This window comes from Cydia amplana, chromosome 8 (genome assembly GCF_948474715.1).
Source record: "Cydia amplana chromosome 8, ilCydAmpl1.1, whole genome shotgun sequence".
Taxonomy (NCBI): Eukaryota; Metazoa; Arthropoda; class Insecta; order Lepidoptera; family Tortricidae; genus Cydia; species Cydia amplana.
This window is the reverse complement of record NC_086076.1, coordinates 16776425-16803494: the sequence shown is the minus strand read 5'-3', so window position 1 is coordinate 16803494 and position 27070 is coordinate 16776425. Positions and strand designations below refer to the sequence as shown.

Below are 27070 nucleotides of genomic sequence, written 5' to 3'. Positions count from 1 at the left end.
GATTTTAACTAGTCTACAAAAGTTTCGGTTTCGGTTTCGGCCGAAACTAGAGCCAAAGCCGAACATTCGGTTTCGGTTTCGGTTTCGGCAAAAAACCATGTTTCGGTCGGACACTAATATTGTTGTGGTTTAAAATACAGATTTTTCTAAATAAATACCGTCAACCGGGGTGAATATGGACAAAACTTAAAATTAGTTAAAATGTGATATATAGCTGGTCAAGCAGATCTTATCAATAGAAAAAAGCGGCAAATTTGAAAAACGTAGGCGCGAAGGAAGGGATATCGTCCCATAGAAAATTTGAATTTCGCGCCTTTTTACTGACAAGATTTGCTTGACCAGCTATAACTGAGATTTTTTTTTAAATACTCACAGAAAATGTATCATTCGATTGAAACGAATAGTAGATTTTGTATTCGATATTAAACTTTCGTGAGACTATTTTAAACTGTTTAGACGACAACGGTTTCATTCACTTGAATTTTTAGTAGATTTTATATAATCGAATTTAAACTGTTGTGAGACATGCCAACATTGAATAATTTTAACATGTTTCGGAGAGCCTAGGTCGCGCGAGTGACTTAAAACAAGTGAGTCTAAACCGTAAAATTATTCAATAGATTTTGTATGATATAATTCGTGTGGGTAGTTATTCTATTAAGAAATTCTCAGGTAAAATCACATTTTAAGTTTTGTCCCTATTCACCCCGTTTGACGGTAAATGGCATAAAATAGTAATAGGGTCCCATTTTTACCCTTTGGGTACGGAACCCTAAAAAGGGGTTCAATTACCAGTTTCTAAATTTTGAAAAATCATAATATTAAAAGCCGTAACACATTACCGCACCGTTAAAGGTCACGGTGCGCCGCACCCATAAGTGAGAGCGAGAAAGAGATATCTGTTTCTCACTCTCACTTATGGGTGTGGCGCACCAAGATCACGGTGCGGTAGTGTGTTACGACTTTAAAAGAAGACAACACTATTTATGAACGTAGATTTTTCTGGAAATAACTAGATTATGAACGCGTCCATGAGTGAATAGTACAAATATCTTCTGTCCCGCTCGCACAAATAACATGGAGGATCGCTGTAGAGACTGACTTGAGCGTATTTGTCTTTGTTTACGTGTTGAATTAATGAAAGCAGAAAACTGTGGATATAACAAGTGCGCAAAGAAACATCCTTCTTTGGGTTATGAGAATTCTACAAAGACATTCTTACAGAGTTACTGCGGAAGACTAAAATTTGTGAAATGAATAACGGAGACATCGGGGGGTCCAGAGGCAGAGGCCGCGGTTGGCAGCAGCCAGAAAACCAGCCGCGGGAGCTTCGGCGCCCGAAGAACGTCGTCGAGGATGCTAAAGGTAACAGGACGCGGTAAATACCGTTCTTGTCAATCCGAGCCAGCGCGCGATGACGTCGCCATAGTCGGCCAGTTAACTGCGTTTTTTATTCAAGTCTTCAGGTGAAAGTAAGGATTTCAATTTCTAATGACGTAGACGTAATTTGACAGAAGGAAGACGGCCGGCCGCATACTTACGGTATTTTCCGTTGAATCCTGGATTCGCCTTCAGAATTATACGTTTTTTGCTCATTTTGTATAAATACCTACGTAATTATCTAGTGTGACAATTTAATCGAGTGCTTTGACCTGCAATTTAATTTCTTTGAGGGAGCCACATGTGTCTGTGTCACACAGGATTTTGAGAAATAAGTGTCCTACATTCATGTCTGAGTAAGCAGCTTTTGATATTAGAAATTTGTAAACAATACTAGTTTCATTATTTAAAAAAAGCCAGTTTCCTACCATAATTTTCATATAATTATATACCCCAAACTTAAGGGTACCGGGGGGTGGCCCTTGATTAGCAGATCAGAATAAAATTAGTGGCTATTTGGACTTTGGAATGTCACTATTGCCACCTAAATGATAAACATCATGGATAAGTTTAATAACATGTTATCTAATTAATCTAATTTATTCTACACAAATAAATTCAAGGTTTCACCAGAATGACCTGACCTGACAATATTGAATAATTAATGATGAAAAATGAGATCTGCAATCTGTATTAAAGTATTTTAGGCTTTTTATTGTAAGTTTGTTGGATTAATAAAATTATTCTCAAGTATTAAAGGGTTGTTTCATGTTTTTTAAAACTATACAGGTTGTTTTTGTAATGTTTTTCCAGAGATTAGTGAATATTAAAGACGAAGAACCTCCATACAAGACCGCATATATTATATTCACCTTGCAAAATATGGCTAAAAATTATCACATGGTTGGTTGTCAATAAAATCTAATTTGCATCATTATTCAGTCACACCTTATTAACCACCAACAATAAGAATGGAATTAACACATTTACTTTCAATATCCATATCTATGTTTCTTTTTCATAAGATGTTTTTAAACAGATGCAAATATTATTTATGATAAACATTCATGTAGTAACTACTTTTTTTTTCAGACTGTATTTATTGTATTTTTCACTTTTACTTAAACTGAGTTGGCCCAAGGGTCATAGGGTCACACATTATTACATTTCTGTTTTCCAAAAATAAAAATTATGATCACTTTTATTTTTGGTGTGCAAATTTAAAGTGTGTTTGTGTTTAATTAATGTAAAACCTTGAGCTCAATCGACTTGTTGCAGATTAATACTACTATCAGATATCTGATAGGTATCATACATGCAATCTCTAGTAAAATCTCCAGATAAAATTTTGTCCCAAAGTTTTTTTTTAATTTTCTTTCTATCAATTCTTGTTACTGAAGTAATTTCTTCCATACAATGTTTGGGTAGTGCAACATTCCCACGATTTGCAGGTAGAGAAACATGCCACAAAAAATTATAAATGAGATTTTTAAAAATGCTACATATTTTGCAAGTAATTATTTCCACATTAGAATTATTTTTGTAATTTTGTTGATCAGTGGAGGCACCCAAGTCGAACCTGTCTGCGGAGGCGAAGGAATGGTACCCACCAAACTACACCCCGCAGACGTATGCTGCCGACCCAGCCCCCTATAGACCTCAGAGGTTCTCCGTGCAGGACCGCCTGCGGCAGGCGCAGGACCAGAACCCGTACAACTTCGACACCATGACCTACTCGCTTGAGGAGGCTGAGAACATGGACTTGAGGGTATGTGTATCCTGAATGTACTACCCACAGATTTATGCCATGGACCCGACAGTCAATGCTTTGCCAGGTTAACCCCTCATTCATGAAACGTAGCAACGGCTGTTAAATTTTGTCTCTTTCTAACAAACAAATGACAAAATGGTGGATAGGAACAAACAATTATCAACGGTTTGTTAGATTTTACAAAACATGTTTAATTTTCATTTAATTTCAATTGTATATAGTTACCTTGCATAGCACAGCGGTATAGTTTTAGTATAAGGTAGTAATACAGCCAAGGGATGTGATGAGCAAAAATTTAATCGGAAGTATTAAGGCAAACTGTTAAAACGCTATGGCCATATCTTCCGTCATATCTTTTATTTCCTTCGAATTTCGACGCCCCTCTTAACGTCCATGAGGACCATGAGAGTTAGTGCTTGGAAAATAATTTTTTATACTACTTCGGATTTTTTTACATGTTATAATTAACATTCATTAGGTAGGTATTCTTAATGATTTATGACATTCATTAGCTACTATTTATAAATTAGATGCATCAGATAACTTCCACATGACATTATCATTGCCAAACAAGGAGTAAACAAGATAAAATTTACAATTATTTATAGCAGCGGTCGGCAACCCGCGGCCCGCGGGCCGCATGTGGCCCGTGAACCTGTCACTTGCGGCCCGCAAGCCTCCGTGGCTATTTTCTATGTAATATTGACAAACGACAATTGTCTGATAAAGTCATAAATATTAACAACGTGCGGCCCGCGTCATCTTCGTTAACTACTATGTGGCCCTTGGCTGCTAAAAGGTTGCCGACCGCTGATTTATAGTATGTAAAGTTTATTAACCATTACTGAAATAACCAAAGTCATTCTATTATTTTCGCACAGGAGAACATCGGCAACCTGATAACCGTGATGTGCGAGATAACCTTCGACCCGGGCAAGTTCGACACCCTGTGCGGGCCGTTGGTTGACTCGTTCGCCTCCATGCTGCACGAGCGGAGTTACACCAGGGCGCTCATCGACGCCATCGTCAACCAGGTACGCTTAACGGTCTAATACACAGGTATTAACATGTAAGGTTAGTAACAGTACTAACCTTTACAGCATTCAGGTGCCAAAGCAGTGCTTAGATCAGTATGTAGTTTATCAACAAAACTAGCGACCCGCCCCGGCTTTATAAATTGTACATAAATACATATTGTATTGTATTGTAGTTCGGGCGTAACATAATCCTTCCTCTTGAATTTTCTCGTAATGCATGTTAATTATAAGATGTAATTATTTTTGAAAAGATGTGTCCCGCCGAGTTTGTTGCCGGTCCCATAATGGGATACCCTCCTCCAATTGAGGGGGGATTTAAATCTTCTCGGGGCAGAGGTGTAGGGTTGGAGCCGGTCTACCTAGCTTTATTTGACGTTCATAAGCGCATTGTAATTATGCCTACTTGAATAAACTATCTTTTATCTTTATCTTATCACTCTATCTGTTAAAAAAACCGCATCAAAATCCGTTGCGTAGTTTTAAAGATCTAAGCATACATGGCGACGGACAGACAGCGGGAAGTGACTTTGTTTTATACTATATAGTGATAAGCCAATATCAAACACATAAACAACTACAGGATTAGCTAAAGTTTGTTTCTGCAGGCACAAAATATCAGACCTATGAACGTAAAGCATTCATAATAAAAAGAAGTTACAAGTATGCTAAAAATCAACTATTCAAAAAGCGTGATTACTGTCTTCGGGTTCTGAATTCAGCAATACATATGTATCTCTTTTCATGTTGCTTATGTCCAAATGCCACCCATCAATGATTCCCATCAGGCGGTTCGTCTGCTCTAGCTAAAGAAAATTAAATTCGTGACCTTTGTAATGCCCGCTTTGTAACTTACCGCAACCATAGAGAAAAAAATACATAGAGTGCTCACTCCATACATCAGTTTTGTTGTTGTTTGTCCTAGGGCACCCCGGAGGTGCATAGGGCCTCCACAAGATCCTTCCACGCCTTCCTGTCTTGAGCAACCGTCTTGGCCTCGTTCCATCAGTTTTAGTACATCAGTTTTAGTACCAAAAAGACTATTAGCATCTAGCATCGAGTAGCGGAACTATCAGTCTTATGCTGTTGAGATAAGACTTTCCGGTCGGTGCTACATCTATTGTCAAGTAGCAGTACTGATAGTTTCGCTACTCGATGCTAGATGTAGACACTGAAATTAATAGTCTGAACTGATGTATGGAGTGAGCACTCTATGTATTTTTTTCTCTATGCCGCAACTAACCTAAACATTTGCCCCCAGTCGATCGGCGAGCCCAACTTCCGCTACAACGGCGCTCGCCTCTGCTCCATGTACGACTCGCTCGCCCCGCCGGAGGAGTCCACCTTCCGGGCCTGTCTGCTCGAGCGCTGCTCCGCCGATGAGAACAAGATCATCACCGGCCTCGAGGGCTCCGAGGAGAACGTGCGCGGTTTCGCGATGTTCCTGGCCGAGATCTACACCCAGCTAGAGGACAGCCAGGTTAGTTACTCTCTCTCTCTCTCTCTCTCTCTCTCTCTCTCTTTAGCCCTTTTCTACCCTTCGGGTGTAGGCCTCCTTCATTCTTCTCCATTCGTCACGGTTCTGTGCAATCTGGAGCCATCTCATCCCCGCAGCCCTTTTGATGTCGTCTTCAAATAGTACATTATTGTCGAGGTTCGGAAGTAGCTACTTGCTGGCTGAGGATTCGTTTTAAACGGACGACCTTGGGAGTCCGTTTAATTGAATCCGAAGCCAGCAAGTAGCCTTCCAACCGTGTCATATTTAGTCCTTTATCAAAAATGGTGCAAGAAATAGAAATATTTTACGGAAGCAACGTTCTAATTTTCACATAAAAAAGTAAAACCATTAAAAAGATATGCTTGCCGCCTTTAAAAAAAAAAGAAGTGTATTTTTCTGCTGAAAGTACGCTAACCTATTTGAGACACCTAAATAGTCGCGGTACCAACATCGCACTCATAAGTGAGAGCGAGAAACAGATATCTCTTTGTCGCTCTCACTTATGGGTGCGACGCTCCAAGGTCGCGGTGCGGTGCGATAGTCTGTTACAGGCTTTATAATAATAAATGCCGATCATCTGTTTAGCTGTTTAAGGGACCTATGCCTTCATTTGATATGGCCATTTAAAGTTTTAAAAAGTTTGGAACTCGTTAAATAATGGAATTTGTATGCAACATTGCAGTCCCGAAATCGAGACTGCAATGTTTTTAACTTTTTAATTTTTTGAATGACCATAAACTACGCACTTCGCGACCTATTTTTTAACCTGCAACGTCGACTTTGCCGTCCATTTTTGAGAAAAGGTTAGTTACATGCCAACAGAACTCCTTCCCACGTCCCAGTGTTTACATGAATCTGTTGGTTTTAGTTTAGACCCCATAACGCTTTATACAAATTTTGGTGATGACTGTTGAGTTACCCCACAATATAAATCCATATCTGAGGAAAGAACATACGTATCCGTAGTACACTAACAAGGCAGTTTTATGTGGTTTTATAAGAACGTGCAATGCTTTGCCGAGATTTGTATGATTTCCTATCTTCTAGACAGCCAGGTTAGTTACATGCCTTAAGAATTCCTTTCCACTTCCCAGTATTTAAATAAATCAGTTGGTTTAGACCGCATATCGCATTTATGCAGCGCTTTTTAGCTACATAAACTTTGGACATGTCTTGAGTTACCCCACAATATAATTCCATATCCGAGGACACAGTATACGTATCCGTAATACTCTAACAAAGCAGTTTTATGTGATCAACAAGATCATCACCGGCCTCCGGGGTTCGGATGAGAAGGTGCGCGGCCTCGCCATGTTCCTGGCCGAAAGCTACACCCAGCTAGAATACAAGCCAGGACATTGAAAACAAGTTGCAAGGAGCAGTGTAAAATGGTGTATCGTACAAAGTCGTATTAAGAGGGGGCTCACGCAAAATGTTAGTTTTTATACTGAAAGTTTACACGTTTTAGGCAAGGGCAAAATCCATGAAACCTACCAAAACCTTAATAGGTTAAAGTAGGGTCAATAGAAAAAAATCACGAAAACATGTCTAATTTTCAATCATTTTCAGTTGTTCATCGTTACCCTGCATGCCATAGCAGTATAATTTTAGTATAAAATAGCTTAGTGACATAGCTGAGGGATCCGACGAAGAAAGTTATAAACAGATTTTTTTTTTTTTTTTAGGAAACAAACAGTCACATACAAATATGTTTAAACTTGTAGATATACAATAAGACCTATAGTTCCATTAAGAATAAATAATGATATTGGTAATAAGTAGAAACAGGGCAAGTTCGGTTATGCCTATTAATAGGAAGATACACAAAAGTAACAATTGGATACACAACTTATAAAGTACCTAAGTATCGATCATGCTTACAAACATACATACATTTCATAAGACTTAAGACAAACTTTCAGACTAATTGAGATGAAAGGTCCTGCGCGACGATATGGCCGTCGCAAGTTTCGCTTTACGCCCTCTTAAATAACTATGTTGTTTGTCGCAGGGCGGGCGGATCCGGTCGCTCGGCGAGAGCCTGTGCAAGGTGCTCCTGCACCTGCTCGACACCGACAACGAACCCAACATCAAGTCCGTGTGCCAGCTGCTCAAGGTGACTTACCTGTACCACAGAATAAATAATACTACTAACTACAGAAGACTCACTCTAACAAAACGCGTCTGTTACGATCAGCACAGATATGGCCGCTAGGTGGCGACAGCGCCACGCGCGGCTTATGGCTTTCCCCAAAATTGGGGCGGAACGGATGTACTTTTAGCTACCTGTAGCAAAGCGACGAAATCGCGGAGTGAGACACGCCTGCCTGTACTTACTAGTACTAGCGAGCGACGATTCTAATGTATACACTTGAATCTATGGCCTTATGGGTAGGACCCATTCCATTACCTAATCTGACACATCAGGGTTCGAAAGGATAATTATCAATGATAGTTATCTTGATAATTATCGTAATTTCTATACCTGATAATTAACGATTTGATAATAACCTCAAATTGAAAACCTAAAATATAAAAAAACGCCCCAATCATTATTTTTTACTATCACAGAATTCAAAGAAAATAAATATTTATCGGATAATTATCGCGATAATTATCAAAGACTTATTATTTGGATAATTTCGAACCCTGTAACACATTCACTGCCAGCGACCCGCTAGGCGGATTCTCTGTACGTAGGCGCTTTCGTTACTATTGGGAAAACCATGTTACCGGCTTCGTTCGTAGCGCTGAAAGCTCGCTCTGGCAGTGAATGTAGTAAGGAGGTAAGGTAAGCCCTAGGAGATATGGTATAACGGCACCATCTGCAACAAGGTCGATTTTTAAATGAAGGCCATTTACCTTAGCGATATAGTCGCGATTCATTCCCAATACAAGAGTGATACAGTAATTTAAATACTGGCATTGTCGCCATGCAATCACGCAGCTAAAAGGTGCGTTTGTATCGACCCCTATGACAAACAGCGTTTTCCCAGAATATGTAATACCATCTTCATGGGTAAAAATATTGCTGAACGATTGAGGAATGAGCGAATTCTTACGCTGACGCATACTGCAAAAATAAACGTGTCGGTGCAACGATTACTTATTTATTTTAATGCGGACATACGTAGGATGACGTCAGTGACCCCAATAATATGGTCGCGCAGTCGTTTTTTCTTAATTTGTTACTTATGGATCGTTTTTGATGATTGACTGTTTATAAATGTTTTGTTGTCGGTAAAGCTATAAGGATAGAATTTGAAATAAACATGCTGCAATGATTACTTAGTTACAAGATGACATCAGTGACCCCAATAAATACGGTCGCGACGTGATTTTCTCTCAACTCGTGATTGTAAGCTTTTTGATGACCGTATTTTTATATTTTCGTTTCGATGTGATATTTTTTTTTGAGATAATATACTTTCACTTAGCGTCTTCATTTATCCATAAAAGTTTAAAAATGAATTTACAAAGTTTACCCTCAGTGTCGTATTTAAAAAAAGTTATATATTGAGACGTACGTGTACGTTATAAGTTAATGAGATTTTTAAGCAATATGTCAACATTTGTTTCGTAGAGGCGACGGAAAGCTTAACTTATTATTTTTTTCGTTATGGCTAATTTTTATTGTAATCAGATGTGACGTGATGCGTTGTGATGTTATCTGTTGAATGAAAATTTGAATGTCTCATATATACTCGGCACACTGATATACCTCTGTAAAAACTATTTCACGCGACATTTTATCTTAATTAAAACACAGTTTTATGGTCAAATATCTTTCGCAGACATTAGACGTTAGGAAGCAAGTTTGACCCAATGTTTTGTGACCAGCTTTCGGGCATAGCCCTGGACGCGGATTGCCCGGGCGGCATGCACGCCATGTTCGAGCGTCTCAAGCGCCGCGCCGCCCTGCCCGCCGTGCGCGCCGTGCTAGCGCTCCGCCAGGGGCGCTGGGGGCTCACCGAGCCCAATAGAGGTATGTTATTATTATTATTCAATAAATAATTCTTCAATATATCTTTTTATATTTATTCTTGATATGTGAGGCTATTCTATTAGTATTCTACGTAATCTCGTATCAGCACTACCCGTTCATTGTTGTAAGTTATTGGTTTCCTGCTACCCAAAGGTTGTCTGGAAGAGATCGCTTTTGAGCGATAAGACCGCCTGTTGTTACCTAATGTAATGTCTGTTCTTTCTCTGTGTTCTTTTTCATCATGTGGTGCACAATAAAGAATATATTATTATTATTATTATTCTCTTTATTTATTTGAACTCTTAGGCTAGGTTATTTTATAATATGGATATAAAAATAAAATACAAAAACACTTACAAAAACAATACAAAATACTTATAAACATATTATAAAAAAAACCTAACCTAGGGTGCCGCCGGCAGCGGGGCAAGGCCCAAGCTGCCGGTGGTCAGGGCTGCAGAGAGAGGAACCGGAATTATTATTATTATTTCTTTTTAGACAGGCAGCTGATGCTGGTGCGTCTAAATCATAGTTCACTTAGCACGATTTCACTGTTTTTATAGTTTGTCGAGTCTATTTTTAAATTGATTCACACTTGTAGAGTTCACAACTTCAGAGGGTAATTTGTTCCAAGCATTTACTATACGATTTGCAATAAAGTTTTTCCCGATATTTGTTTTATGCTTTGTTGTTACTAGTTTAAGGTAGTGTCCTCTTGTGCGCGTGTTTGTCTTTCGAGTGAACAGGTCGCTTAGCTCTGGACAGTCGTAATATCCATCCGGATATGAACCGTGATTACATATTGTATTGTTTTCGAGCTCCCGATCATCATTTTCCTCGCGTTGTCCCGGCATTTTGCCACGGCTCATGGGAGCCTGGGGTCCGCTTGGCAACTAATCCCAGTAATTGGCGTGGGCACTAGTTTTACGAAAGCGACTGCCATCTGACCTTCCAACCCGGAGGGTAAACTAGGCCCGCATTGGGATTAGTCCGGTTTCCTCACGATGTTTTCCTTCACCGAAAAGCGACTGGTAAATATCAAATGATATTTCGTACATAAGTTCCGAAAAAGTCATTGGTACGAGCCGGGGTTCGAACCCGCGACCTCCGGATTGCAAGTCGCACGCTCTTACCGCTAGGCCACCAGCGCTTCTTCTTCTGTTTTCGAGCTCCCGATATCCGAATCAAACCCGCGTAGTGACACTGTGAGTGTAGTGTGCTTGGATAGACGAGGGTAGGCCGAGCGCGATTTACACAAGTTTGACACCCGCCCGCTATCTTCAGTTACCCGTGAACTTGGAGGATACAACTAAACGGAGTAGCCATTAACAGGCTTTCCCCTCTGTCGAAAATAGGCGGCCAACGGTCATTATAATTTAAGTATTATCTTGTTCTACCATTCCATTTACTCCCCAAATCACCTTTTTGTCACGTGATCGCGACAAGAATCCGGGGTCTCATACACAATGTATGGACTGACGTTTATCTGACATGGCTATTTTTACGTTACGCATACATTTGACGTTCCCCTCCCCCGCAAAAATCGGCAGACTGTTTTGTACAGAAAATTACAGACATGGCGTCTCCGTTTGATTATATCCTCCAAGCCCGTGAACATGATGCGTGTCCCGGCGTTGAAATATCGGGAGCTCGAAAACAATACAAAAGCTAATCACGGGTCATATCCCGGTTGATACAAGTCTAGTGAAACTAACCGTGAATCATTCAAAAATCTCTACCACTTCAAGTTACTTTTATGTTTTTTTTTTATATACATACGCCATATTTTCATCCGCCGCTTCCTAAATCCGGATATCGGTACAGTTCGGTGTGTGCATTGTCCCCGAATATGCTTATATAATGTTGCCGTCATTAGAACTTGCGAACTATGTAAACAAACAATGTAACTATGTTTTGTGACTGTTTCTCCTTGAATTTTCACACTACCCCATCAAACACAATTCAAACTATACACATATACACTATTGAAACGGTCCGTTCCGTAAAATACATAAATATATAACTGTATCTTGGATATTTAATTAAAACTTTAAAATGGTTTCATAAGTTAGGTTATTAGGACCTGATGGAATGACGTTTTTGTTTCTTTTAAATTCTACAATTGTGTATGATGGGTAGTGTTGTGACTAAAGTTTGTGATATAAACCCGTTACACACTACCCAACTCACGCTCCGTACCTACCGCCGCGGTTGTAAAATACATCAATACATCATTCTTAAGTACCAATTTGTCTTCTGATCGTGATTAAACAAATTAAAAATAAGTAATTACTTGTTTTTTAATATTGGTATTTTATTACTCGATATGTTTTGACATCAGTAAAGTAGTAAGTAAGAGTCTTGCCCATCACTAGTAAATTCATCATTCAGAGACAATTTCAATATGGCGGTTTGTTTACATAGTTCGCAAGTTCTAATGACGGCGAGTTTATAGATGTTTCTGACATATTAGGTCGTTCAGGTACAGTGACGAACGGCGACGGCCCCGGCGCGGGCGACGGCGGGGGCGGGGTGGGCGGGGGGTTCCTGGCCGACGGGCACTCGCTCACGGCCGAGGAGTGCGCCTTCCTGCAGAGCAACCTGCCGCCCAAGGCCGCCGCGCTAGAGGAGGACATACTGTGAGTACCACCACACTGTACGACAGTACGACCACGAGATACCGGGAGGTTCGCCTCGCGACGAAATTATACTCGTTCAAGCAAATCTTGTCAGTAGAAAAAGGCGGCAGATTTGAAAAATCGCGGGTTAGCAACACTACGTTTGAATTATTCGAAAATCGCGTGTCATTTATATCTTATCTGTGGGACTGTTTTGTTTACATATCATCGATGTTCGATGTACATTGCTGCTTTTTGTTCGTTTCCTAGGGATACCATACTTTAGTTTGCTTTACATTGCTACTGACATATCCGGCTTGACAGACTATAGGTTGGCCGGTCCAAGTATTTTACGAATGGCGCCAGCGTAGCGTGCCCTGTCCATCTCTAGAATTATGTCAAATTCTTTTTTGAAGTGAAAACTTCTTTAGCGACGCACATTTTGAGGTGGGGAAAAACTGTTAAACTCGAGACACCGTAAGGCGTAAGGTGAACCGGCAACCTTATTTACCCCTCTTAATCCATTAACGACCTTATCTCAAAGCAAGAGAGGTCGTTTCAACTGTAATTACAAATTTGCCGCAACGTGCGACCATTATTGTAACTTCGTACGCGCAAATCTATTTTTCTCAAAATGGACGGCAAAGTCGACGTTGCCGGTTAAAAAATAGGTCGCGAAGTGCGTAGTTTATGGACATTCAAAAAATTAAAAAGTTAAAAACATTACAGTCTCGATTTCGGAACTGCTATGTTGCATACAAATTCCATTATTTAACGAGTTCCAAACTTTTTAAAACTTTAAATGGTCATATCAAATGAAGGTATAGGTCCATTAAACAGCCAAACAGATGATCAGCACTTATTATTATAATGTTGGTACCGCGACTATTTAGGTGTCTCAAATACGTTGGCGTATTTTCAACAGAAAAATACACTTCTTTTTTTTTTAGGGCGGCAAGCAAATCTTTTTAACGGTTTTACTTTTTTCTGTGAAAATTAGAACGTTGCTTCTGTAAAATATTTCTATATCTTGCACCATGTTTGAGAAAAGCACTATATATGAGTCGGCGCATTTAAATCAATAAAGAAAAACTCAATGACATATTAAAGCTACATTTTGATGATATCGATAATAAAAGTGAACTCTAGTACTGGTGAATGAAACTCAAAATATCGTGACCAAATAAGATAAAATAAGATAAAGATAAAAGATAGTTTATTCATGTAGGCATAATTACAATGCGCTTATGAACGTCAAATAAAGCTAGGTAGACCGGCTCCAACCCTACACCTCTGCCCCGAGAAGATTTAAATCCCCCCTCAATTGGAGGAGGGTATCCCATTATGGGACCGGCAACAAACTCGGCGGGACACATCTTTTCAAAAATAAGTACATCTTATAATATATTTAGATGCGAGGTCTGCAAGGTAACTTTACAATTTCTATTCAAATTTGAATTTCGAATTTTAAACAAGCTCATTGACCAGCAATTTCGGAACTAAAGTTTGTCAATAGAAAGGAGGATGGGTCAATTATACATAGTGCTGCAGACATTTTGGACTAGTCATTGAGTTTTCACTTCTATCGGCACTCCCGGAGTGCAACCCGTTGTTTTGTTTTATGCGCTGGATGCCAGCGCTTTAAGCCAAATCTCATAGAACAAAAGTAGAGACAGGGGAAAGTTACGATGGCGCCATCTATGCAAACCTTTGACAGTTGTTGACCCCATTGCCGCACGAGGCACCTTCATATGGATCGTGGGATTTTAAAAATCCTGTAGTTTTTCTGGGTTTTATAATGCACCAAAAGATCCTAAAAAGATAATTGTTACTGAGGAGTAACAATTATCTACTAGACACAAAAAGGTACTAAAAATCTTTGTTTTGTAATATGAATATGAATAGAGTACATATTAATATAAGTGGTCGCTGGTCATATTTAGTGATCGCCATTTTTAACTTTTTAGATCATTATCCGATCGCATGTGAAATCGAAATTAGAACAATAAGGTGTGTCATTTTCATTATTTTTCATACAATGTTTACGTTGTTTGCAAGTTTATGTAGTTAGTTAAAATATTCTTATTACTTATATTGCGAGCAAAATTTAAGAAAATTATTATTTTTGTAAATACAATCAAAAATCTTTCTTAAAAATTTACAAATTAACGGCCTCCTAGCCTCTAAGCTGGAGGTTCCGGGTTTGAATCCTGGTTAGAGCATTTATTTGTGTGTTTATCACGAATATCTGTTCCTGAGCTATGGATGTTATCTGTGTATCTATTATGTATTTATCTATATAAGTATGTACAAGGTGTAACAAAGTTAATGGGGATCCGTATAAGGGCATATTCGGCATCTTAAACTGATTAGAAAAAATGGAAAAGAGAAAAAAAATACGCGATAAATTTTTGGCCTTTGTATGGCCTTTGGCCGGCTTGGAAGACCTGCCATAGATAAAAAAATTCGTAAAAAAAATCTTCTAATTTTCCCTAATCAGAACGCGATACCGAATATGCCCATAAACCTATCCCCACTATTTTTGTTACACCTTGTATGTCGTCGCCTAATACGCATAGTGTAAGCTTTGCTTAGTTTGAAGCTAGGTCGATGTAATATATAGTCTCCAAATATTTATGTATTTAGTTATAACAAAGCTCCTCTTAAACTACTAGTTAGTTTCAGCTTTTATTAAACAGGCTTCTGATATTTAGCACGACTAAGGGTCGGTTGCACGAAACTGTTTGTCGTCATTAAAGAGTTCGCTAAAATGTATTGTATGGAGAGTTTCATAATCAACAGCCGCGCCGCAAGGCTGACGTTGATCAGTATGTCAAGTGTGGCACTATCGGTCGGTTGCACCAAACTGTTTGTCATCGTTAAAGTGTTCGCTAAATTTTATTGTATGGGAAGTTTCATAGATCTCTGCTACGTGATGTTGAACAGTTTGTTGAGTTTTGCGGGGCTATGACTATTTAAGAGTAATTCTGTATTTTATTAAATAAAAAAAACTGTGGTTGGTGCAACTGGCCCTAATATGGCCACATTTACTAAACATTTAAATGATTTATTTATCAATCAATAAGATGTTATAATCTATAATATATTTCAGCGAGGAACTGGAGAACGACGCCTGGGACACCGGCATGGACGCCGAGATGCAGGCCGGGTTCCTCGAGTTCCTCAAGATGTCCAACCAGATCAACCGATAACCTAGGTCCGGGGGGCGAGCTAAAAAAAATATAAAACACAAAACTACTTATAAAAAGATTTATCCCTAGAGCGACCAAGTTTGTAATCACTCTAGAAGTTGGGGAGGATTTTTCAATGTTTTGCGTTACTTTGCGAGGATAGTTTAGACACAACCCATCTGTTGCGGGTGTCCATGGACGACAGTAATAGCTTACCATCAGGCGTTTCGTCTGCTCGTATGCCTCCTATATCATAATTATCATAAATAAAGTTGCTTGTTTCATACATTTAGGCTTAATGATGTCGATGTTATGAACCAGCCTTTTTTGCGTTTTCGGCCCCGTAGTAAAAGTTTTTTAGTTTGAGATACATATTTATCTCGCAAAATATGGCGAAATGTTGACAAATCCTGTTTAGACTATTAAACTCGCCTGTGTCGTCACTGCAGCTTATTTACCTTACGAATCGAAACTCGAAACTGATTATGCCTTTAACAGACGGATTTAAGGCCCAAAATGGCATGCACCGACTGCAAACGATAGTGTGAAAGTGCCACAATAAACGTGAAATCCTAGGAAAATATTATATGAATAGGTAGTCAATTATACTAGCATTTACACTGTCGGTGCAGTGTTAAAGTACGGACGCTAAGTACGACGAATTTTATACATTGAGCCGCCTTGTTCCTGTCTCTATCGCACGCGCAAAATATTGTATATTGCTGTCCATGTGCCGGCGTCCCACTCGCACAGTGGCTTGTCAATGCCACTGTGCGAGCGGGAGAGCAATAAATGTTTGCGCGTGCGATAGAGATAGATACAAGCGGGTCTATGTACGAAACTATTCGTGCTGAGCGTCCTTATTTTAGCAGAGAAGGACTACTTGGAGGACCCTACGTTCCCAATAACTTGGTGTTTTTCTCGAAGACGCCATTTTATGCGCCATCTATATCTATGAGATTAAAACTTGAGAAACTTGGAAAAAGTTTTATTCCCGCGCCGCTAGATGGCGCCTTTTAGAGTGGTTAGACAATTGGACATTATTTTAAGAGCTTTTTAATTTTAAACATCGTGCTTTTTTTCTTGAATAGCATAATAGGATTGTCGATACAGTACATACGTTATACAAATACATGTTGACGGACTTGCTGTGGGATTTGCGTGTAAATATATATATTGAATGATAATCACATAAAATATCTTAAATCCACCCGGCCTTCGGTTTTTTCCAAAGAATTGATTGTACGAGATGTGTGAAGGCTTTAGAAAAAAATTGGCAAAATTGTCCCAACGGACGGATGCCATAAGAACTAAAAACTGAACTGAACAAAACATGGTGGTATTGCCATGATGCCATCTACGTCAACCGCGCCACCTAGCGGACGCCCTTAGAATTTAAATCTCCTACAATCAATTACTTTGTCTTTATTTATACGTAAACATGTGGAATATTGGCGATTATTATGAATTCCTTGGATTAAATGTAAACAAGTTATTTTGAATATAATTGTTCTAGAATAACACTGCGGCACACGCTACGTACGTATGCGACTTTCATTTTAACCTTTTCACAAACTCCATATCTATTAATGCCAGGTATACCCCTACTTGAGGTCAAAACCATTGGGATGTGTAACAAGATCATCTATAGTAATCTATACAATATTTTTCATGTCATTGATTTACTTAACACACAAACTAGTACGTTTGAAATTAAGCATGTAAGTTATTTTGACAAAGTACACACACAACAGCCTTTAAATCATAGAGAAATAGATATAATAAGACAAGAGTGCTCACTCCATAGGTACATCAGTTCAGACTATTAATTTCAGTGTCTACATCTAGCATCGAGTAGCGGAACTATCAGTACTGCTACTTGACAATAGATGTAGCACCGACCGGAAAGTCTGCTATGCTGTTGAGATAAGACTTTCCGGTCGGTGCTACATCTATTGTCAAGTAGCAGTACTGATAGTTCCGCTACTCGATGCTAGATGCTAATTCTTTTTGGTACTAAAACTGATGTGTGGAGTGAGCACTCTATGTATTTTTTTCTCTATGCTTTAAATTTCGTAATTGAGGTCGTGCGCCGCAGTGGGCACACTCATCAGCCTTGCATTTGATCTTGTTTGCATTTCGTTCCATTAAGTTAGTGATCTCATTTCCATTCATCCTGCCGATGTCGACGTTTGCCTCGCTCGTCTATAGCGATACAGAGAGGCCGAGGCAAACGTCACACATTTGAAATTGCCGTCATACGCTGAATATTTTCGGTTAACCTTTCCGTTGTGTTGGTTGGTATTTGTACTATCGCCCAAAGACGAGCATTGTGCAAATTGCGGAAAATTTCCAAACACTCGGGAATTTCATGAAAATATCGCAAGAAATACAGAAAATTATGGAAATTTTTGAAAGAGACGATTATGAGAACATTCCGAATTACCTAATTCATGTGGAAATTTCGCAAGTTTGGAAACCTTCCGATTGCACATCAGTGCTTTTACTAACTGACCATCTTTATACCTTATGCCATTGCAATAAAGGTTAAAATCACGCAAAAAAGGCACTGCACGCGAATACGTAGTGTGCTCTCTGTCACACCTACCTGCGGCGGGTGCCGTTCTGTCTCTATTTTAATTGCTCCGCGTGCTACAAGTATTTAACACAACTATAGTACCTACAGTATATCAACGGCCAATACATTCAAAGGCTGATTGTCCGTATTTTAACCATAGACAGAGAGCAGTATATTGGTGGGTGGTTTTGTAGCGGGCGAACTGGATGGCGCCATCGCCGTTGGCTTTTTTGATTCGATACCTAAAGGAATAAAAAGTGAGATCTGCGTTGTCAAACGTTAGCCCTTGACAACCTAGTTACCGCATAATGTGGGGCAGTATAGCGCCATCTACTTGAGCTGTCAACATCTTAATCAACTACTTTACACGTTTTAGTAACTTAAGGGTTTTATTGGTAAAGCTTTGGTTTCCTCCGATAGCGGTGCCGTCATATAACGGCCGCCTCCATACAAATACTACGACATCCATATTTAGCCGTATTATTTAGTATGGAGACGGCCGCTATATGACGGCACCGCTATCCTAGGAAAACCGATCTTAACTGGATTATCCAATGTTAAAGCAGAATGCACGGTGCGTTGCAGTGCCATCTAGTTCAGCTTCCAAAACCATTTCCACAATTTTTATTGTTCTCTCTGTGTCTTATTCGACTATGTTTTAGCTGATTGTTTATTTATAATGTACTTTTTTTCTATAATTCAATGCATTATTTTATTAATTGTATGTCGCCGAATGAACAATTGTTTCGAATAGACTGTGGGGTTTGGGTTGCGTGAGCCTTTAGCACTAATATCAAATATTCTAATGAAATTATAATATAGTCTAGTTTATTAATATGTGTGCATACAGGTTTAAAAATATTTAAAACACTGATGCCTTGAGAATGGAATGTTCAAATATTTGTGACCACCTTATATTTAAAGCTAAATATCTTGATTATATATGGTTTTTTTTCTTTCCTTTAGAGAGAGTGAGAGAGATGATACCGTTTGTGCCCCAAACAAATATTTCAAACCAATAATGCACACGTATTTATAAATTCGACTGTATTCGCTTTTCTCTATACAAAGTGTTAAAAAATGTACGAAATTTGTGACGTTCGAATCTTGGGCCGCCATACTTGTTTTTTTGTAAACTTTTAATGATATTTGAGTGCCGTGTCAGCTGTGTGACCGTCTGAGGAAATAGACTTGATATCTTTGACATGCTTCCACCATAAGTGCTGCTAAAGCGACCACATACCATAGATAACAGAATAGGTGGTTTTTATTAGGAATCTTTTTCTGTACAAGATGGTCTGTAAAAGTGCAAATAATACATTTATTGACTTTGCATTGTACTTATATTGAGACATTAATACGATAATAGTGCGTCACGCTCACACAAATGCATAAGTACAAGTGCGACGCGCTGATGTTTAACGCATTCACTGCCATCGCGAGCTACGCGTGTAGCCGATACGTATTATTTCCGCTTTGTAGCGAAGAGCGCTTACGAACAGAGCCCCCGCCATGCGCCTCACTGGCAGTGAATGTGTTAAATTCAAATACTTAAACGTGGTGATATAGCGACTTAAAAAGCTCTATTCTGTTATCTATCTATACCCACTGAGCTGTTAGATTGCAATAATATATAACTCCAGTTTTTTGAATATTTATTCAGTGCGGGATTTATTTATTTACTTGCAATTAGGAGAATGTTTGTAACTATCCATTGTATTTTTGTTGCAGTGATATTATGAATGTTATAAGAATAAATGGATATTTTAATAAAAGTCATTTCAATAAAACAACGCCGTCGTTTTTATTTATAAGTCAATCTTACTATAAGAACCCTTAAATATAGGTACCTACTGTCGGGGACATTCGCGGTGAACCAGGAATTAACCACACCTACAATTTTAAGTGCCATACTATTGGTCATCACTTTTGTGTTATCGCCTTTAAAAGACGTTTAAAAGATTTTCGCCCTTAAGTTGGTTCACCGCAAATGTCCTCGATTGTACGCGCGAGTACGACTCATTTACAGCTTGGCAAAAAGAGTAGAAATTAAAAAGTGGCAACACTGTAGCCACTTTTTAATTTCTACCTTTTCAAACCAATTTATATAAGAAAACGGGACGACACTACAGTGTTGCCACTTTTTAATTTCTACTCTTGCCAAGCTGTATCATTCCAGGGATAACCTAGAATTCAATAAGTAAGACTGACACTCGACAATGTTACAAGTCGAAACCAACATCGAAACGGAGTAATTTAGTGAGTGTTGAGCGTAGTTCGGGAGTCTGCTTCATTCTGTGCGTCGTCAGATTGCTCGGCGTGTTGGACTCGCGTCTGAAAAATATAGCAGGACTGCAGGATATTTTGCATTGACTTGATATTTTTGAGCTCTATTGCCTATGGCCCTAATAAAAGTGATGGTCGGTAAACTAAGCGTGTAAATAACTCACTAATTACCACCACAATCACAAGTTTATAGCCATAGTGAACCGAATAGTTATTTAAATAAGGTTGATTTTTGTTTATTTGTTTTAAAATAAACAGTACATAACCTGGGTAAGTACCAAACCCATAATGTAAGTTTTCTAGCACTTACTCTCGTGCGACGAGCGAAGTGACGAGGGCAGCCATCTGTACTACATCGAGGTGTCGGTAGGTGGCGTTCACCACGCGGCACAGCTCCTGGATCAGCCAAGACCCGTAATAGTCCCGCCAAGACACGTAGTCTGGAAATACAAGCGATCCATTATTCACACAAATAATTCTTCATATAATTTTCAGTTTCTCTAGTCCGAAGCAAAATAAACTACGTTTCTCTTTCCATTATGATGATCGACTCTCGAGGACAAGGGGGAAAAACGGTTATGTCGGAATTGAAACTATATAAAGGTTCCGTTGAGGTTCAAGCTACAGAAACCTAAAAACCTCACTGACTCACATTTTTGGCTCGCTGACGCTAGAGCAAATGTTTTATTCTCCTTTCTGCCGTCCTGCCAAAGCCCTGTCACTTCTATTTACCTTCGACAGAGGAGGTGAGCACTAGCTAGGGTCTCCATATGAGAGTCCAGGCAGGGAATGTCCTACCTTTCACATGAGAAGGCAGCAACAACGCCTGTTCACGTTCAACAGAGAAATGACCTACTGAGGTGTTCACCAGAGCAATATGTCTTACCTTCCACCGAGGAAGTGAACAAGCAGTCCCCACACCCGTCCCGTCCAGCTACAACGCCCGTCCCGCGGCCACCAGAGGAGTGTCCTATCTTCCACTGAGGAGGTGTCCACCAGAAGGATGTCCTACCTTCTACTGAAGAGGTGAGGACGAGTGTGTCCACATGGGAAGGTAGCCGCGCGGGGTCCCCGGCACCGTCCAGCTGCACCACCTGCCCCGCGTCCACCGTACCTCCGCGACAAGCCTGCACTATGACTAGCTTCGGTATGCCTACCTACAAATAAAATTCTGACTTAGTAAGGATTTTTTAATAGACTGGTCAGATTAGGGGACTGTAGCCCAAGCCATCTCGCGCATTAGAGGAGGCCTGTGCGCAGCAGTGGGACGTATATAGGCTGAATATTTTTTTATTATTTTAGGTCAGTTTTAGCAGAGGTCATTTACCTGTAATAGGGTACTTAGAGTCCATCTACACCTTGTGTTGACAAAGTGTAAACGTGCCACTATTAAACATCATAATTGCATAGGAATTATACGTTTATAGTTGGAATTCGTAACAGTCTATAGCGCGAACAACTCCCCTTCGCTCTTGCCGTGCGTAAGCAGGCGCACACGCATGTGTATGTTACACGCACTGGAATAGCATCATGAAGGTTAGTGAACGTACCAGACCGGGCGCGTTGTATTGCAGCTTGTTCAGTAGATCGCTCATTTCGTACGGGCGGTCGTGCGCGAACAACTCCCCCCCGCTCTCGCCGTGCGTAAGCACGCACACACATACGCACGATGTGTAGGTATGTTGTTGCGCACACACTGTAATAAGATATAAAAAGTTACATATAAAATATTGGAAAAAATGTTGTGGTTCGTTTTCTTTTATCTACTAATCTCACTACTAATCTTTATTTATTTATTTTAGATTTAAAAACAAAATATTTACTCATATTGACTACATGTAATAAAATTAAGTTATACTGTTAATCTTCTCGATAATTAAAATCAAATTTTTAAATTAAATAGGTAGATAATAATTATTAAAGTACATATTATGATATGTAAGTTGAAATAATTTGACCTAAAATAATAATGATATTCTGTGTATAAGTAATGTTTTCATGTATAAAATAATAATGTGTGTTGTAATAGAAATAAGGTGTTCACATGTAAAATACTTCTATTTTATCAATAAAAGTTTGATTGATTGATTGAATCTAGTGGTGGAACAGGTAACTTGGAAGCCCATTTTGGAAAAGGTATCATATCCAGGACACCCACGTCGCGCAACGAGCCCGTGCTCGCCTTCAGCTTGTCTCTGAAAAAGTATCTACATATTTAATATGTCTGGTACTCACACTCGCCGAGTATCGTCAGGATCTGATCGTGCGTCTTGTCATGGTGGGGGGTAATTTGGAAGCCCAGTTTGGAGAAGGTCTCCGTCAGGGCACGCACGTCGCGCAACGTGCCCGTACGCGACGTTGGTTTCTTGTCTCTGAAAACACACATTAAGCTGCTTTCGGGCCTCTACCTACTCATCTATGCGATTTGCGGCCTTTGGCATGGCATCGCTCGATTGAATTCGTAAAATTTGTTGCACCTTATTTAAAATCGCATGCAGTTATCGGTGAGGTGAGTAGACAACTTAGTAATTTAACTTAATAATATCGAAGGAAGAGGTTCTCAATTCGTCGGGATCTAGGGTAGGTACTATATGGTATGGGGTGTCGTTGAATAGGTATTTCAAATAATGGGGGACTTTGTAATGATTCTTCTTCTCTTCTTTCCATCCTGTTACCCCTGCTGGGGTGTAGGGTGGGTTTGGAAATGATTGCTACGAAAAAAATCATGAAAATACTTACTTAGAGCTTTTTGGACATGATGGCGGGTTAAGCAGTTTTTGAGTTTTCTCCAAAAGTCATGACTTCTTATTAAAAGGACGTAGGTACACAAGTATACAAATACATCCCTTTGCTTAGTCTATCCAAAGCTTGGAGGATACAACTAAACGGAGTAGCCATTAACAGGCTTTCCCCTCTGTCGAAAATAGGCGGCCAACGGTCATACACAATGTATGAACTGACGTTTATTTGACATGGCTATTTTTACGTTACGCATACATTTGACGTTCCCCTCCCCCGCAAAAATCGGCAGACTGTTTTGTACAGAAAATTACAGACATGGCGTCTCTGTTTGATTATATCCTCCAAGATCCAAAGTGTCTAATACGAAAATACCCATTTAAGTCTAATACTTCTAATAGACCACTATATAAATTAAATTAAATAAAAAAAAATATTTCAGGCAAGACCCATATGTGTTAGTATACATTATACTGACATTATATATTCAATCAAATATATATTGTGACAGCGGGGCGACAACGTAACCTTACATTAAGCATAGCTCGGCACGCACTTAGCCAGCCTTCCTTTATCAGTTTACCTGAAATATCGCGTCCTCTTATAGGTGTTATGGTTGAAGATGAGCATAATCTTATCCCCTGACATATCGTAGTACCAATCGCGAGGGTCGAAGTTGAGTGCTACTGGTGGAGGTGGCTCTCGGTTTTCCTCTTTATTGCCTTCGTCCTGTGACCTACAAATTTATATAGGGTTAGGTTCTGTAGATCGATAATCTGGAGAAGCGTTTTGGTAGCCTAGGGGTAAGGCGTTTCAAACCGAGGGTCGAACCCCGCTCGTAATGAGTTTCTTGTTAGGTTACCAACTGTTATTATAATACAACCTTATTCATGTAATCGATTAGAAACACTGAATCTACAATCTAAATGCTTAATACCAATGACCATCAAGAAAGGCCCTGCCTAATTTAATAAGTGCAAGTATAACTGGTTTACCTGTCAGGTTTCTTCTTGAAGGGGTTGCCGAAATCTACCTCGCTCTCCGCCATCTTGGTCGAATTGTGCAATCTCTACCTGTGCTATTAACTCTACAATGAATCACAATTCCGGCGATACAACGCGTTTCTTACTCTTATATTTATCTAGGTACAGTCACCTGCAATAATGTTTGTTTCGAAGGGCGCAAAAATATGTGACATGCTCTTATGGCTCTACAAATAAGATCGTGTCTGATATTTTTGCGGGTGACTGTACAAACAGCAACACTCTTAACTGCTGTCCATCGGTGGACCTTATGCCTTTTGTAATAAGGTTTACCGATGGACAGTTAACACTGTGGGCGATGGTATAGGTACCTACCAATCTGGATTTTTCAACGCACCTGTTCTAATTCTCCGAGTATTGGATTTCGGAACACTTTTGGCACAGAATATGTGACGTTTATCGTTTTGAACACAAAGCAAAATGTATCAGAGCAGTACGTGTTATCGGCTGGACTGATACCGCCAACGGCATTACATTCTGGATAGGCTCCTATCTATTATCACAGATAGTTGATAAGAAGCCAATAATTCAGAGAATAAGTACGGCAACAACAACAACTCAACAAGCTAGTTATTGGATTCCAATCTGTTACCAGTGGTGACGGCTGGTTTTTTGTTTATATCAAAAATACTGACCACACCTGTAGGTATTCTCTTAGATCGTCAGAGTAATAATAAATAAATATGATGGGACAATCTTACACAAATCGACCTAGTCCCACGGTAAGCTCATAAGGCTTGTGTTGTGGGTACTAGACGACGATATATATAATATTAATATATAGATACATATAAGTACTTAAATACATTAGAAAACATCCATAACTAAGGAACAAATATTTGTGATGAACACACAAATAAATGCCCTTACCGGGATTCGAACCCGGGACCTCCAGCTTCGTAGGCAGGGTCACTACCGACTAGGCTACGGAGGCCGATAAGATAAGACAAACCTTCTCAAAGTGTAATTTCTTTGTTTTGTTACATTAGCGAGTCATAGTGGGCTAGCTTACATTTCTAGGACATCAAAATAAAAGTCGGACGTCATAAAAGTGCTTTATTCATTAAAAAAATATAAGGTAGGTCAGTAGTTACACGCTGCACCTATTTAAGCTACTTAGAAACATAATGAAGTTGAAAAGATCCTACCCTACTCGTTAGCTCCATCCTGGACAGACATAATGACTACACTGTACTTAATGTATAATAGAACAAAAGGCCTTGAAAATTACATCATTATGTAAATAGGTATTTAGGTATATACCATAGTACCATCAGGTATATAATAGGTATCAATCAATAATAATCAAGGCCGAGATAATAGTATGAATTATCTGAGATGATTTTTTCGGGCTCGGGCCCTAGTCTATTAAACAAAAGGTATTGGTTCCTTTATGCAGTGCTTACACCTGTTTACTGCTAATAGACCCTACTTAAGTAACGGGAACAAACCCGTTTAAAAACCAAATTTATCATTCTATTTATATGGTTCAAATTCATGAAACAACCCATTGGAGATAACACGTTTTGTTATCTCCAAAGAAAAGACCACCCTGATTGTTCTCCGAATGAGCTGTCACATAAATTTGAACCTTAATACTATCACGATAGTTGCTTTTTAAACGACATGGTTACTTTGGCACGTGCTGAAGACCGCTCTTAAAAGAAACAAAGGCTTTTGTTTAACAGATTAGTGCTCGAGCCCGAAAAAATCATCTGAGATATAGTACGGCTCTTCTGAGGTGAACTTTTCGCTTCGAACCTTAATCTTTCAAACAAAGGCCATTGTCTCTATTATCGCAAAATCGCCTGCTCCCGACTTAGCACGTGCCAGTACAACATTGATATTGAAAAACAACCGGTATCGTCATAGTATTAAGGTTCAAATTTAATGTCACTGATATTCTAGATATTACGTTTTGGTAGTGTAGGACGATAAACCGCCCCGAAGCGATACGGCGCTTATATTATTTTGATACTTAGTGTGGTGTTAAAAATGAAATGTGGTTATTAATTATATTGTTTTATTTAAATTATTAGCTTGCGGTGGTAAATGTAATAATTTACAAAGGTGCAGCTGCAAGCATTGTTATTTTTTCTTATCTTTAAAATAACGATACTGTGAAATTAGCACCTCTGATGTGATGCCGACGCATAGTGACAATAAAAACACTGATAAGGCAAACGTGGAGCTTTGAAGCGTACAGCTTTTCTAACAAAACGTCACGTGTCAACGGTCAGAAGAAAGGTCGGTTATAATATAAGAAAGAAATTGATTATATCTGATTTTTTATGACACGATTTTATCTAGTAGTACGTATAACTGTTTATATACCTACACGGAAAAATGTTGATTATACCTATGTTAAACTTATTAATCTTAAATTTACATTGTTACCTTAGATTTTGTTATATAACAAATATACAACGCTTTATCATAAATAACCGGGTTTCATTTTTAACACCACACTAAGAATCAAAATAATATGAGTGCCGTATCGCTTCGGGGCGGTCTATCGTCCTACACTACCAAAACGTAATATCTAGAATATCAGTGACATTAAATTTGAACCTTAATACTATGACGATACCGGTTGTTTTTCAATATGAATGTTGTACTGGCACGTGCTAAGTCGGGAGCAGGCGGTTTTGCGATAATAGAGACAATGGCCTTTGTTTGAAAGATTAAGGTTCGAAGCGAAAAGTTCACCTCAGAAGAGCCGTACTTTAATTCATACTAATAGGTGTCCTTAACTGAGAACATTGAGCAGAATACCTTCTAGAATAACTTCCTTTAAAAATGATCCTTGGTCAGGATAAAGCGGAGTGGAAAACAAAACGACAACAAATTATATAATTATATTTATTCCTCATAAAGAGAGTCTCAAAAATCTTACAAGAATAATAAGGTATTTGTACAAATAGCGTATTATTACAATGTGCTCGGG

The 27070-nt window shown here is 39.1% G+C and overlaps 2 protein-coding genes across 3 annotated transcripts; one reads left to right on the top strand and one right to left on the bottom strand.

Annotated features, from left to right (window-relative positions):
* Nucleotides 1–1051: 1051 nt before the first annotated feature.
* LOC134650103 (polyadenylate-binding protein-interacting protein 1) lies at nt 1052–15544 on the top strand. 2 transcript variants are annotated; one of them, XM_063504936.1, is made up of 8 exons: nt 1052–1365; nt 2940–3148; nt 4033–4185; nt 5447–5665; nt 7695–7799; nt 9524–9668; nt 12151–12307; nt 15399–15544. In XM_063504936.1, the coding sequence occupies exons 1-8, from the start codon at nt 1254–1256 to the stop codon at nt 15496–15498; spliced, it is 1200 nt and encodes a 399-aa protein (XP_063361006.1). In that variant the 5' UTR covers nt 1052–1253; the 3' UTR covers nt 15499–15544. The 2 variants fall into 2 exon arrangements, with proteins under 2 accessions (XP_063361006.1, XP_063361005.1); XM_063504935.1 differs by having other exon boundaries at nt 12142–12307.
* A 4721-nt stretch (nt 15545–20265) lies between these two features.
* Nucleotides 20266–24138, bottom strand: LOC134650598 (caspase-1-like). The gene is made up of 7 exons (XM_063505551.1): nt 24076–24138; nt 23664–23816; nt 22577–22713; nt 21892–22037; nt 21354–21498; nt 20652–20781; nt 20266–20389 (listed from the first exon to the last, which is right to left on the bottom strand). The coding sequence occupies exons 1-7, from the start codon at nt 24126–24128 to the stop codon at nt 20278–20280; spliced, it is 876 nt and encodes a 291-aa protein (XP_063361621.1). The 5' UTR covers nt 24129–24138; the 3' UTR covers nt 20266–20277.
* Nucleotides 24139–27070: the final 2932 nt, after the last annotated feature.

Coding starts and splice junctions, on each gene's coding strand:
- LOC134650598 (XM_063505551.1), bottom strand. CDS start 24,128: ATGGCGGAGAGCGAGGTAGATTTCGGCAACCCCTTCAAGAAGAAACCT. Junction 23,817..24,075: donor TTCAAGAAGAAACCTGACAG/GTAAACCAGTTA, acceptor ATAAATTTGTAG/GTCACAGGACGAAGGCAATA. Junction 20,782..21,353: donor CCTCACCTCTTCAGTAGAAG/GTAGGACATCCT, acceptor TTGTATTTCCAG/ACTACGTGTCTTGGCGGGAC.
- LOC134650103 (XM_063504935.1), top strand. CDS start 1,254: ATGAATAACGGAGACATCGGGGGGTCCAGAGGCAGAGGCCGCGGTTGG. Junction 5,666..7,694: donor CCCAGCTAGAGGACAGCCAG/GTTAGTTACTCT, acceptor TGTTTGTCGCAG/GGCGGGCGGATCCGGTCGCT. Junction 7,800..9,523: donor CCGTGTGCCAGCTGCTCAAG/GTGACTTACCTG, acceptor TTTTGTGACCAG/CTTTCGGGCATAGCCCTGGA.